Raw genomic sequence first — 15,157 nt, forward strand, 5'->3', positions numbered from 1 at the left:
CATGCAAGATGTGCTGTAGATCACTGGATATGTCTCCGGACTCTAAACCATTAGTTTTGCAGTTGCAATCCCACTGCAGCCTTTATTAAGGAGTTAATCTACATACATGTATGCCACTCTCCACCCAGGTGTAGTATTTGGGAACCGGGTCGGAAGCAATTCCTTGAATGCTCGAGCGCCCACCACCTATATCGGGGTAGGCGTGCTTATGCCAGGATAATGGTATGCAGATATTTGGAACATTGTGTTGAGCAATATCTAAATATAGCATAAATTATCACACAAACTTTAAAGAGAGGCCTTTCTAATGCTTCCCAGAAAAAAACAGAAACCAAGAATTGCAAATACTTATCAACAGTTAACAATCGTAATTTATTAATCACTCATTACTCTAAAGCTTAGATATTCTTCTTTCATAGTTTTAAACCAATTGATACAAGTTGATGTAAGTTACGATTTAAATTTCACGCGTTCAACAATTTGAAAAGAAACCAAGAATTACCAATACTTTATCGGACATTAATCACAATCGTAATTGATAAATCACACGTCCTTGTAAAGCTTAGTAATTCTTCTTTCATTTTACAAAATGTTGCTTGTCATATTAAAACGAGAAACCAATCCGAAGAGTGTACGATATGTGATTTTTTTAGGCGGTAAACATGGTTTACTTTTGTAAATGAATTCCAGTAGATTTTCAATCAGACTATGACATCTACATGCAGCTAAACGTAATGAAGCATTATTTGTAGTTCTTTCATTGCCATTGATGCATGAAATTTTTGTCAAAGATGTTCGGTGATACGTGAGGCAGCCATTATGAAAATTTTATATTTCCAAACTTATGGATTGCAAACATTTATAATAATAATAATAATAATGATAATACTAATAGCGGCATATTTACCCAGGGTAGCTACTTCAGTTCCGAAAACTGTTCTCCCAGCGGGCCCTGCTATTATTACACCGGCTACATTTCCTACATACTAAACATGAAAAGATATGTTTTAAACCTGAAAGTTTTTTTTCCATTATTCTTATTTTCCATTTAAAATTCATAATTGTTATATCGTTCGTCAAATACCTTCTCTTCAGATATTTTGACTCACTAATGCTTGAAATATGTATTATGAAATTTGACAAATACAAAACGATGGCCTAAGCTTCACAATGATGTGCCAGTTATCCAAATGATTTACCTTAACCACGTTAACTTATTTTTAGACGATAATCGGTTTTCCTGAATAAAGGATCTATATAGACAAAATGCAAGTAATTTCGTTATTTTATTCACACTCCCCTCCAATTGACAACTATGTAAGAACATCGCACATTTAGCATGGGTTTCGAACCATAGACCTTCAGCTGGGACACAAACCACTAGACCTACTAACCTCGACATTGAGCCTGGAGGCATGAGTAGAGTGATGTATATGCTTTGGTAGAACCTAGTAACAACCCATATAAACCACAGTAAAGTAGTTTCTAGAGCGATAAGAGGATGGTTTATTTTCACCAGAACCCTAATTAATTGTTGAGTGAATTTTCCTCTCCTGGGCTCTACTCTCCTCTTAACACCATGAACACCATAACATACAAGTTTGGAATGGGACTGTTCCCATTGATAGTTTGTGGTGTGGCCACAATGTGGTGGTCAATTATAAACCTCGTAGAATTGATGGTTAAATCACAAGAAAAACATGAAAACAACGGCCAGTGAGGAAAGGGGAAACAATTGATCAAAAGTGTTCTTTTTCTGACTGCATTACTAAGAAACTCTTTGCTGCTTAATTCCCCCAAAATAAAAAGTAAAATAAATACTAAATAATCTGATTCCCTCAATATCTGCTTTCTTTAATCAGCATGCGTGCTTAACTGTCAATATTGGCGAAATCGAGTATGCAAGTAAATGAAATAATTTAATAACACGTATCAAAATTTGACAATAAAATCAACGAATATCTAAAGGTCTTTATGAGTTCATGTAGCCTAATTCTGAAATGAATTTTTTTAAAGTCGTGCAAGAAGCTTGAATGATGTCACTGCTTAGACTACATAGCTGCATTTGCTAATTTGATTTGTAATTCACCAACATCCGAAAAATCAAACCGTTTGTTCGTTATTTAAGTCTTGCATAACTTTGTTTCTAAGTAGATTTAAGAATCGAATCTCTATTGTTAATCGAACCCTCCAAAATCAGATTTATTCCAATCAATTTTGGACAATGAAATTAACAGAATTCAAGATACAAAAATAAACAGGGGTTTAAACAAGCATTTTGTTTCTACTGAATGAAACATTTTAACAACCCATTGACAACAAATGCGAGTTAATTAATGACAGTATGTATATCGGCATTCGGTTAATCTCTGGCCTTGTTTTAATACATCATCGAGGGCTTGAAATTCTATGGCGAAGTTTTTGGCAATGGGGATACGTGGAAAACATGGAGGGGGTCTCGACCAGCAGGTAGCGATGCACTAATGGGACACTTCCTCCGACCCTTATCAAGTCAAAACCATGATATTTATGATGAGCTAATGACTGGTTAACTTTTACTTAAAGGTTTTATGCAAACTATGTGTACCAATGCTGCCATTATTTGCCAGCTATTCAATTGACTGTTTCCCTTGTATTCCAATCTACCTATACAATATCACAACCTGATAACTGCAAGTTGAAGGTGAAATACCCACATCCCATCTTTTATTCCGTCGAAGATGTTTAAATAACTACTTGCAAATATCACAATACGGGGTTAGAATGTAAAATACAAGCAAAGCCATAGACGATAGTGCAATAATCTAACGATGCTACAGAGGAGAAAAACCATCGTTCATGCCGTTTTCAACAGTGGAAAGATTGGATAATTTGGGGTTAGAGTAACACATGAATTAGTAACAATATCCTGAATCAACTTCTAAACAAATATTTCTACTAATATAATTCAATTGTCACCGCCATCAAACCCCGATATTTTACACCACTCTTCTAGTTATACCAATAATAATGATGATATATTAAATACATCCTGTCCTGACGAACTCCTTTGGGAATTACCATAACAGAAACAGAAACGTTTATACAATCTGTACAATTTGTTTTGGCATTATACAGGTGGAGTTGGGGAAAGTGGGGGGATAAATAAAGATGTAGGAGTCGAGTTGGGGAGAGTGAAGGCAGTAGAAACAAACTTTAAATCATACAGAGGGAAAATGAGTTATAGGGGCAGGGAAATCTAAATGAGATGGAAAAGAAAATAAGCAAAGAACAATGTCAGCTAAATAAATTTCTTCTGCATCATGATGCAATAAAAGAATAAAATACAAGGAAAATGAATCAGGCTATACAAAAAAATCAGACCTGAAAAAATGATTAAGCTTGGTTCCCTTTAATTAGAGTTTGAGATTTAAGACGCGTTGGATCACTTGGGCTTTTCTGTGGTCTGACAAATCCATAATGGGATCTGAATGACAAATGTCATCGGCGAAAAATAGCTTCGATAGATTTGTACAATTGCTGACGACTGCAGCTTGTGAACGTCAATTCACTTAAGCACGTAATAAGGTATTTCATGATATGAGTGTAGGTGGTTACTCATGATAATAACAAAACAATGATGACTTATTTCGTAGTACAGTCATCGTAGATAAAGAGGGACGTGAAGTGGGGGAATTTTGAACTATTTAATTTTGACAAGAAAAGAAAACATAGACCTACTACGAAATGACCATAATGTGAAAAGTTTGCAAAAACTGCCAAATCATGTAACGTAAAAATGTCATTCAAACGAATTTCGTTACATGTAGTGACGTTCGTGTTTCTACATTAGTGAGCTTTCACTCCGGGGTGCATGAAGGATTCAAGAATATTCGTAAGGTATTGAAAATGCCCGAAAAATGACCAAGAACAGCTTGGAGGTCGTAAAATTGGCGAACCAGAAGAGCAGTTTTGTCCTTAGTTTCGGAGTAGACGAAAAATTGCATATACAGGTATCTCCCTTTCCAGAGTCTAGGACGAGACTGCTTCACCTTCATGGTTTGGCTTTGTCACCAAGGGCATTTGGCAATACATTGTCTATGTTCTTGAATCCGTCGTGTGTTGCGGAACGATAACTCCTTTATTGGGAACTATAGATATGACGTCATTCAAATATTGTATTTGCTTACCTGCAGGGACTATGACCCTTTTCTCATTGGTGGTAACATTTGGTGGTGGTGACCTTCCAGTGGTACCAGCTGATGCTGATCGCTCTTCAGGTGTGGAACCTGTATTACCAAGATACGGCTGTGGCGGACACGATGGGTATGGTGGTGCCGCCTGCGTGGGCTCCGCATTGATGGCGCCAGGTGGTGCACCATGGGGCGGTGGCTGCTGGCGGGGTTTCGCTACGCTACAATCCAACGGGGACTCGGGTTCCCCTCGGCTGACCTGTGGTGGCGGGAGCCCGTCGTGGGCGCCAGCGGTAGGTTGTTCAATCTCTTGTTTCATCCTTTGGTCCTGTACGCACGAGCTCCAGATGTGGCTCTCGTTGCTGGGTGAAGCAACCACTGAAAGCTTCGGTTTATGAACGGGTGTTGTAAGGATGTGATTACTGCTTTGTGGTGAAGACACGATGGTGTTCGATTTATTCACGTCCCGATAGGTGTTCTCAAATAGCGTCTGATCGTCTGAGACTACGGATAATGCTTCCTAATCAGAAAACACAAACAAGATGAGAGTTAAAACATGCTTACAAATATGTTCCTCAAGGTGTACGTTGAAACTTTTTTTAATAACCGATTATTTCTATCAGGTATATTTAATAATTGTATTATCCTGGACAGGCAGTAAATCAACTTCTTACAGTCACAACAGTTCTTTCTGGATGACACCGTCCGTGCATTGGAAATATTGCAAACTTGCGGAAAACCTTATTCTCTGAGTTCACGTTTGGCACAAGTGCCAATAAACGAGAGCATTTGAAAAGGAAATGTGCGAGGAATAGAAGAGGAATTGAAAGTACCTCGCTATGCTTTGCACCCCACCACAATATCTCCCAAACTTTTCCATCTCTTTCCCCCCTCACCACAAATCTTCTGAGAAGGGGAAACGCTTCAAGATTGACCTCTACAACTCCTAGTGGAATATGGGAAGGCGAGACGCCACTAACCACTTCCGGGTCAATTATGAACAAATTCGCTTGCCCTCTCAACTGACGTAAAACAGACTTTGCTCGACCGCTGTCAACTTTCATTCTATTATTTCAGCTTTGACAAATATTTTCTATCTTATTCTACGGAAAAAGAATATCTCATATGGCTATGATAACTAGGTTATTGAACCTATAAAGTATAGGTGAAAAAAACCGTGTTCTTCTTTAAGATGGGTGACCATTGAACACTGCTAAATGGTTTGGCTGTCCTAGTCATACTGAATGAAAAAGAAAACGAGTAGGGCCTATGCGATCAAAACTAATATTCTAATACTAATATTTTATTATTTTTTTCATGACCACTCATATTAACATATATTTTTGGACATACGAGTATATGCAAGTGAAATGAACAACCATTTAGGTAAATGAACGAAATACGCAAAAATAAAACGAGATTTAAAAGAAAAGTGAAATTCCTGGTTTCGAGGTTTCTAAAGACATGCAGCTGGCAAAAACTTCTGAAATCCTAATTGCTTGTGATTGGCTGAGAGAGAATTTAAAAGACAAAATGGCTGACAAGACGTTACGTGAAACAGCCCGTGATGTGAGTCTTCGGCGAACAGATAATCAGCAGAAATTCAATAACAACGAAACAATAGAAATAGGAAAACCAGGATTCCTTCGGCCGCCAATATACTACCCGATCAATCATGCTATAATCATTTATTTGATATACGGAAGCTGATTTAGAAAACTATCTTGTAAAAACTGAAGTATCAAAACCGATACAAGTTTGTCTCCCTATAGCATGTATAGAGGACCTCATCCTAATGTGTTAAAATTACACCCTAGAGATTGAACATAACACCAAAGAGCAACCAACTAATATTTCACATTGGTGTAGAACAACATCCTTAGGTGTTAAACCGGTGTAGTGTTGTACGAACAACGTTTCTATGTGTGTGCTTAAGATTGTGTACCAATGAGTATTAATCTAAGATGCATTTAAAGGAGTATTGTACCAAAATGGAAAAGCTAGGTATTGTTCCAAGGATGCAGGAAGATGATGCCTTCGTCCTCTTCATATCCAACGGTTCTTCTTTCACTTTCAGGTATAACTCGGTAGAACACATGGAAATTGGTTGACGTTCAACGAAAAGAAATGATATACAAACGTCCCTAAGTTGACGATTAGTACAAGAGTCCCAAGAAAAGTTATTTAAAAGTTATTATTCGGAGTGATAGATCAAGACCAGAATACTTTGTACATGGTGTATAGATCAATATTTTAGAAAGGTTATTTTTCATCAAGTGGTATACTATTTATATTTGGGACTTTTCCGAATATTTTTTTTCTCGATATCATCACTTTCTAAATTCTCAAAAGTCTATCTTCTCAAAAGTCCATGTGCTCCACTGCTTCGGCCGAATGTATATATTCCTCGATGGTCCAGGGTATATCCAATGAGTTGTTAAGAACTTTACTCGCAGCGGAAGAGTCAATAGTTTTTAATATAAACCGATATATAGAACACCCATGAGAAGAATGGTGAAAGAAGGTCTTTACTGTATGACATCTGAAGTCTCAATGCATAAAGGACTATACATTCCGACTCAACTTAGTCCAAAGTCGGAAATAAACATTGTCATCTCTTTCCGCGTGCCAAATAGGGGAAAACTCCACGCGAGATACAGCGAGAGAGATAGGTTATAGTTTCCTTTTGCTACAGATATCTCCATGAAAAAAAAACAGTTATATCTTACAATGAAAGTATGAAATCACGAGGACACTATATGCAAGGTATTGATAATGTTTTAATCTCAAAGGCAGATCGTTTCCTTGATTGCTATCAGAAGATTAATCACACCTCGATCGATGCGTAGCAATGTGTGTTGCATTTCGTAGTATCAATACGGAAGTAGCTCCTACGACTCGGTTCCGTCTCTTAATCGACTTATTTGTATGTTTAATATTTCGTCTTTTTATGTAAGAGTTTGTTTTTAAGCATTTGACACAAACAATAAACATAGCTTGAATTAAAATATGTACAGACAACGAAAATTTGACGAAAACGTGAAAGCGGAATAAGAACAGAGATTAAAGAAAATATATTTATCAATCCATTAAACCGGGGCCTGCTACCGTTCGCTAGGCGTGTACAATTACTGAAATTACTGAAACTGAAAGTGAGATGACGTATTTTTTTCATGTGTGTGTGTGGGGTGTATGTATTTATATCTATATTATGTTTGTACGTGTAATGAATTAGTATTATTAATGCTGCTATTAAAAGATTATAAACTTGGAAATTTGTCGTTTTCATTCATTTTGTAACTTTTGTTTTACGAACTTGCTGAAAAGCAGCCTTGTCGGCTGATAAGAAATAAATTCAGAAACTTGTTGAATATCTCCTGATTTTATGCCTCAAGATGTTTCTTTGTTTGTTATTATCATTATCGTTATCATCATCATTATTCGTTTACAAGTTCTATGTTCAACGTATTTATTTATCTTCTCAAATTAAAGTCACTTATGAAATCCCTGTTTACCTAGTAACAATAGAATATGAAAAAGTAATGGTTACTCGAATTTGTTATGGTCCTATTCATACGTTGTATTTTTTTCATCAAGAGGAATGACTTGGTGATTGAAACAAATTTGTTTTCTCAATTACGATGATACCCTGAAGTACTTAACCATAGTATGCTGAAAGAAATATACCAACCCAGAAATCAATTTTACGAAAACAAAACTATGCCGGAAAATGATCATCAACGCGGCACGCGACCCGGGACATGTTACAAGAAGATGTGGTTTAAAAGTTAGAAGAAAACAACCTCGCTCTCCCCCTCTCTTTCTCTCCCTCTCCATCTCTCTCCCCCTCTCTCTCTTTTGATTGTTGTATTTTGTATGTTCTCCGAAAGACCACTGATTAATCAAATATTGTTTCCTTTCAAACATAAATTGTAACAAAAAACAACAATACCAAAATCCCAGACTTAATGTTGTATAAATGAAAGGAAAATGTTTAAGATTTAGCTTTGAACTGTATTTAAGTTGTATAAACTTCCCAAACTGTCGATCGAAATATATAGTGCATAAAAAATCAAGTGAAAAGATAGCCAGGATATGTTTTGGTTTTTTCAGATTTTGAATTACTATATTATAATTCCTTTCTCTTAAATGTAGGATCATGAACATTAACAAAAAAGAAAATAATGATAATAACAACAACAGCAAAAACAACAACAATAATAATGTTAATAATGATATTAATAATTACAATTACGATGTTAATAATAATGATAATAATGATAATAATAATAACAATGAAAACAAATTGATGAGGACAAATGGTATCATACAGTGTGTGTCCAAAAATGAGATACAACGCGATTTTTATGGCCTAAACCGAGTTAAATTTTATGATTTTCATTTTAGATAATTCAAAGTAATATCCGTGATTCTACATGTAGTAGAAATATGTTAAAATGTGAATAAATTGACAAAAAAATAAAATGTTGGTCTAGAATCTTGGATTTCTATCAAAATAAAGTAAAGTAAGTGTTAACTTATTATAAGAACGGGATCCTGTAACTGTGTGTGCACTTTCGTACTCGGGAGATAAATTTTGAATATCCACCCCCCCCCCTTGTTTAAGGATTTATTTAGGGGAGAAATGTTTGGCTGAAAATATCAGCTCATCGTTGCGATAATCTGTCAATTAATTGATTATATATCAGTGTTATTTGCCATATTTTATCACGTCTTCATGCAAAAATCAAATTGATATATTTCTTTTTTTTTTTTTTTTTTTTTTTTTTTTTTCTTAATCAATGCTTAGAATCATTATGTATGTATATGTTACTCCTTGTATCTCTTGTATATATATTGTTATGTATTTTTTATGACGGAAATAAAACAAACAAACAAACAATATATTTCTACTCAGATTGATGAAATTTGACTGCTAAACTCCTACGATTGAATATGAGAATGGCCATACAAGGATTCTACAAGAAAAAAAATGGTGGTATCTACTAGTGTATTGCGGATCAACAACGATTAGTGATCACACATCGTTAAACACGCGTCTTAATCCGATCTAAGTCCCGATCAACAGGTTAATCCCCATTCACTCTATCGTTATCATGGCTACGAGGGATGAAGGCACGCGCCTTGATCAGAAGTGTTTATTTTAACCTCACAAGAATGTTGGATTTGCAGTAGTATATCATAACATGCTCTTTCACATACGATAGGTTCATAAATGGTAAATTAATAAACACGTAACACAAACGAATTAATAAATGAAAGAATGGGCGAATGAATGAAATAATGCATGAATGAATGAATTACTAAATGAATGTTAAGCATTAAGATTTATCGAAATCAAAATCAAAACAATTAAATAGATAAAATAAGGAAATCTATAAAAAATAAGTATAAATATAGGTGCAACTCCGTCAAACTTATGAATATTTCAGACATATAGAGCTGGAATTTACACCCCTTTTTTATCATACTCCTATGATTTACAAAGAAACTGGAAGGTTGATAATTTCCGCTATCGAAGCGGGAAATGTCTAAACGTAAAGGTCGCACACGAAACGGGTCAAAGGCCAACTACAATACAGGACGCCCTTGGCAGATAACGGTTTGTTGAACTACCCTGATTTTCAACACCTATTCAAGGCAAGACACAAAGGACCACCTTTCACAATACCCATATAGACAATGACCTCACCCTTTAAGATACCGCCACATTCTTATTTGGGTCTGAGAGAGTTGGAATTGTTTGTATGATGAATGTGACGTAATTATGCTGGTTCAAGCTTGGATGAAAGTATCATTTATCACTGATAGAATAAGAGATTGTATTTTGTATTGAATCAATCAAATTCACACGGGGATGAGTTAACCAATACATGTAGCATGTGACCTTACCTAGGTCTACAAATTTTCTTGGTGTACCATTTATTTTGGCATGTTGTCAATCAAAAAGAAAATGAATGATTATCTTTCAATTCAATTCAAATTGTCTCTATTGATAATCAAACATGTTAACAATCATACATGAAAAAAGAGCAGGAGCTGGAAAACTTTTGTTTACAAGTTGGTGTTGGCACATTTAAATACATAGGAAAACCATAGTAAAATGCATTAAAAAGGCTGTACATTTAAAAGTTAATACAATTATTCAGATCAAGCATAACTTGAAGGTCAACAAATTATCCTTTGTAGAGCAGGTAAAACGTTGTTTGAATCCACAGATATCTCAAAAAGAAGTTATATTCCTCTATTTATCCAATAGATTGTGTCATTCCAGAGGATGGGTTATATTTGAAGTAAAAAAAAAATCACAAGTTTGGGAGCAATAATCAGCTACCACGGTCCAAATCTAAAACCGTCGTTTCAGTTTTGGACCGGGCTTTATTTTTAGTTTAAGCTCCAATAAGACCTTTTGGAAAATCGTGCTGGTATATACCTTGGTATATACACCTTAAAAATGAGAATTGTGTATTGACAAAGTAAGCCTATTCATAAATGCGTAGTATATTGTTTAGATTTTTTTTTCATATTGACGTTCCATCATATATCTTTATGAAATTACACGAAGGACAACATATATTTTGATGTGAGTATGAAGCCACTAAAATTTTTAATGCAAATTGAAAATAGACCTTCTTGATCTTAGCTCAAAGCGTGTTTTTTTTTCCGAAAGCGAATAAAATGCTTATAGATTTTACTGGGGACTTAAGTATGAATTATATATATTTCTCATACATCAGACATGATTGTATATATTTGATATCTGTGTGATGATGATGAATCTATACCTGTTGATACTATATCCACTTTTTGCATGAAGTTATGGATATACTGTTAGATATCTTGTAAGATATCCCTCTAGAGCTGCCTTCCAAACGCATTACACACAATAAGAGATTGCACAATTATCAATTTTAAGCTATATAGTTCATCACCGGCAATGACCATGGTTACATCGTGCCTGAGCACATTTGAAGTCCTTTCCTCTTATTTCTATTCTTTGTTGTATCTTGCAGTACTTATTCCCCAAACCCATTCCTTCCCTTACTCAATTCTCCTCTTCCGAGATAAATAGGATAATTTGCCTCAATTAAGAACGAGAAGGTCGCGCTTAACCATAATATTTCTAACACTCTGATTTCTCAATGCAATAATAATTTTCAAAGAATGCAGTGCAGACGAATAAGTTACCATAATGTTTTTTTTATGATTCTCTTTATCTTTTGATAAAAAATATCAATATCCATTTATTAATATATTTCTATCTTTAGATTGCAAAGTTATATCATTAACTTCTCCTATTAAAATTCAATAATTTAACTATTTACCCTGCCGTTTGGGTGTTATTTCCAGATAATTACTAATAGCTAAATAATTATTTATTAGGAGGCTGCACTCTACAAGCTCCGCTTTTTAGCAGCCTCCTCCATTTCCAACCTGATTTGTAATAATCTTGAATATAATTTTCTGCACAGGAATATTTGAAATATGTTTTGTTATTTATATATGTCAACATGTACAGAAGAAACTGTTATTGTTGAAAATGGAAATAAACGAATGAAATGAAAAATGAAATGAAATAATGGCATTAATACGGATTTTTTTGCTATTACACGGGTTGCAGTGCAATATACATGTGATACTACCTGGAAAGGTACATGCTAGCAAATTACAGTGATGTTTTAGGAATACATACTATATCGCTTATTATCCACCTGTCTTGGCGAGTATTTCTATAACGTAGAAAGCAAGTAAGGCATTTTAGTTTAAACCTATACAGAGCGATAATTGACACTTTGGAGGTATACTTCCGGTCAAGGGTGAGCAATTAATAGCGCCCCAGCGGAAGACTTAGTTTTGCTAAAAAGGAAACTCATTATTTTTCTAGGTATATCACAAACAAAACATGGGATCAGGAAAATACAAAGTATATTAGTTCTAAGCAAGTAATTATGTTTGTCTTTTAAAGCAATACTTATCATGAAGAAACGCATGATTATCTAAAATATAACACTTTCTTTCCAAGGGGAATATAATATGTAGAATCTGAAGATTACATTATTGTTCTGAATACGTCTGCTTGGTCAAAGGGAAATTAATGTGCATGTACAGTTTTAAAGACATCGACCATTTTAAATATCTGCACTCCAATTAAAATGGTGCCGTTTGAAATGTCATGATCATAATGTGTACATGGAATTCAATACAAATATGGAACAATGAACAAGAGAAAAAAATATATAAAATAAAATAAAATAAAAAGTATAGGGAAACTAAATCAAGTTCATCCACCCCATTCCCCTAGCGCATACATTATGTATATTCGATAATTAGAATTATGATCCTTTTGAATCCAGTAAGTATTATCTTGTTTTTGAACTATGAATTAGAATATAAATTACTGCTTGAGATTCACCCGTAAGTCAAAAGTATTTACACTAAAGTCCCACCCGATTGCCGTAGCATGATTGTTTAGCCAAACTATTTATTACAAAATAATGCGTGGAAACGAGTCAGATCTACACAAATATGTTATTCTGCAAAGTAATTTAGAATTTAAAAGGAAATCGCAATGGTTCTCCGGATAGATTATAAATTGATGAAGATTGTAAATTTAACGGTGAAGGGCAAGATTTCTATTTTCTGGAACACGGATGGAAAATAAGAAGGCTATTCGAATCACCTGTTCCGTATAGATTGGATTGATGATAATCATATTGAGTATACAGACGAGGTAAAGCCATGATCGAATGAACAAATCCTAGTTCGTCTTCGTATGTATTTTATCTCCTTATTAAATACCATGTACGGACTTTGTATGAACTCTGCATTTTATACATATTTAGAATCAAGGGGCCAATTATCGTTTGAAAATATCAAAATAAAAGGAATTGGCTTGTTATGTTTGTGACCGAAAAATCATACTGTGTCATCTACATGGAACCTGAGCTGAGGCATGCGTGGTTTATATAGGAAGTACTTTCTTTTCAAAGAAGTAAGCGAAACAAAACAACATATTTATGTATATGACGTAGAAATGTGAATTATTTCTGATCAGGTAAAACAAAAACAAATTGTCTGAACTTCTTCACTGATGTCTCGGTATTTTTCCCCCAGCTGTTTTATGTAATTTTTAGAAATATGAATTCGGTCGAGTGCAATCATAAATGTACGAAACGCTCATAACACGAGAAGTTTTTGAAGGTATTACACCCACTAGCTGACCTGTTTGAGTTATATATTGATAGATAGAAGAAGAATCATTCTCACGGTTGCTAGCTCAATATGTATAATTCAGATTAGAAAATTGGTTCCTTGAATGATGAAAATACAGAGAGAAATCATGTTAATGTTGAACCAGTGCGCCTACCGAGCAGATAAAGAGGCGACTATTTGATAACCGAGAAGAACGCATCGCGCTGACCATAACTACTAAACAGATGTAGACACTTACCACTTTATTAGACGATGTGCGATCCGTCAAAACTCCCAAAATCATGAATAAATAATCACCAATCGTACACGACGTTGCTTTACTCAAAAGGCAGTCGGATAATAATACACGACCGATACAAATATTGCACGAACCCCCCTTTGGCAACAAGAAGTGAAAAACTGAATGGGTATCCTCCTCAAACCTCCTGGTTCATTTGACCCCCTTCCTCGTCTCTTAACTCTTAGCTCGTATTAACCCTCAGCCAACAACAAAAAGTTTTGAAGGAGACACTTGTAAAGAAGTTTTTTGAATTGCAAAAAGGAAAGAGCGCCGGCGATTCGTTAATGACCGGACATCGTATAAGTGGTCGCCAAGAAATTACTCGTCCGGTGTTTACGTGTGTATCATATATGGTGTATAGTGTGTATGAAGTGTGTATATGGGGTATTGCATTAGAATTGTGTGTGTGTGTGTGTGTTCCTTTCAAACTCAAAAGCGTGCGCGCTAATTCTAGTGAGGTGTGGACTCAAATCACTACTTTGTTGATGACTTGAGTTAAGTAGGTTTCGAAGATGCTTCAGGTATTTTGAGGACGTGGAGTCAAAATGCGAGTTATGTATAGTTAACTTCTTTCTAGTTTCATACAGTTTTACATTCATAAATTATTTTTTAAACAAATACATTTGTTTTCTTATTTCGTTTATTTATTGAAACCCTATCTGCATTTGTATATCAATAACTTTATTCGCCAATTTTGTCATATATCAGTTTATTCATTATTATTTTTTTAATATCTTAATATTTTTACAATAAGCGCGTAGAAAAGTACTCAAACACTGTAAAACCCGTTTTTAGAAAAAGACAATGTTGTTAATGCGTGTCACTCTAACAACTATCATATAAATTTTCAAGCAAGTCGTTTTAAAAAATATATGAAGCTTTTGTATGAAAGTTTAAACAATATGTGTTAGAGTCACGGGCTAAAAAAGCATATATTTTATAGCATCTGTTTATTAGTATAAAAATATGTGTATGCTTCTTTACGCTTGTATCTAATCACTCATATGAATTTATATATTTCTAATTTTTTATACAAATATATGTATATGATGTTTATATAATCATTATTTTTCACTTCCTATTCCAGAAGCAGATTTGTATAAATTATTATTTTTCCTCATATCAATATATCTTTATCTATCTATCTATTTATCTATCTATCTATCTGTCTGTCTATCTGTCTGTCTGTCTGTCTATCTGTCTAACTATCTATCTATTAATATGTATCTTGCTATCTATCTGTCTATTTATCTATCTATCTATCTATCTGTCTGTCTGTCTGTCTGTCTGTCTATCTGTCTGTCTATCTATCTATGTATTAATATATGTATGTTTCTATCTATCTATCTATTTGTCTGTCTGTCTATTTATCTATCTATCTGTCTATTTATTATCAATCTATTCATATATTTATATATGTCCATCTATCTATCTATCTGTCTATCTATCTACCTATCTATCTATCTACCTA

General features: G+C 34.4%; 1 protein-coding gene across 5 annotated transcripts in view; it reads right to left on the bottom strand.

Moving 5' to 3' along the window:
* Window positions 1-13,957, bottom strand: part of LOC121419884 (transcriptional regulator Erg-like) — a 38,121-nt gene extending 24,164 nt beyond the window's left edge. For 2 of the 5 annotated variants that reach the window (XM_041614350.1, XM_041614349.1), the window contains exons 1-2: window positions 4,847-4,960; window positions 4,170-4,692 (exon numbers count right to left, since the gene is read on the bottom strand). In XM_041614350.1, the coding sequence (XP_041470284.1) occupies window positions 4,170-4,692; window positions 4,847-4,885 (562 nt within the window). In that variant the 5' untranslated portion in view covers window positions 4,886-4,960. Of the gene's footprint in view, window positions 1-4,169; window positions 4,693-4,846; window positions 4,961-6,159; window positions 6,443-13,644 lie in introns of those variants that run through there. The other 3 variants (XM_041614351.1, XM_041614352.1, XM_041614348.1) reach the window with 3 other exon arrangements.
* Between the last annotated feature and the right edge of the window lie 1,200 nt (window positions 13,958-15,157).

The sequence above is a fragment of the Lytechinus variegatus genome, chromosome 8 (assembly GCF_018143015.1).
Source record: "Lytechinus variegatus isolate NC3 chromosome 8, Lvar_3.0, whole genome shotgun sequence".
NCBI classification, from domain to species: Eukaryota; Metazoa; Echinodermata; class Echinoidea; order Temnopleuroida; family Toxopneustidae; genus Lytechinus; species Lytechinus variegatus.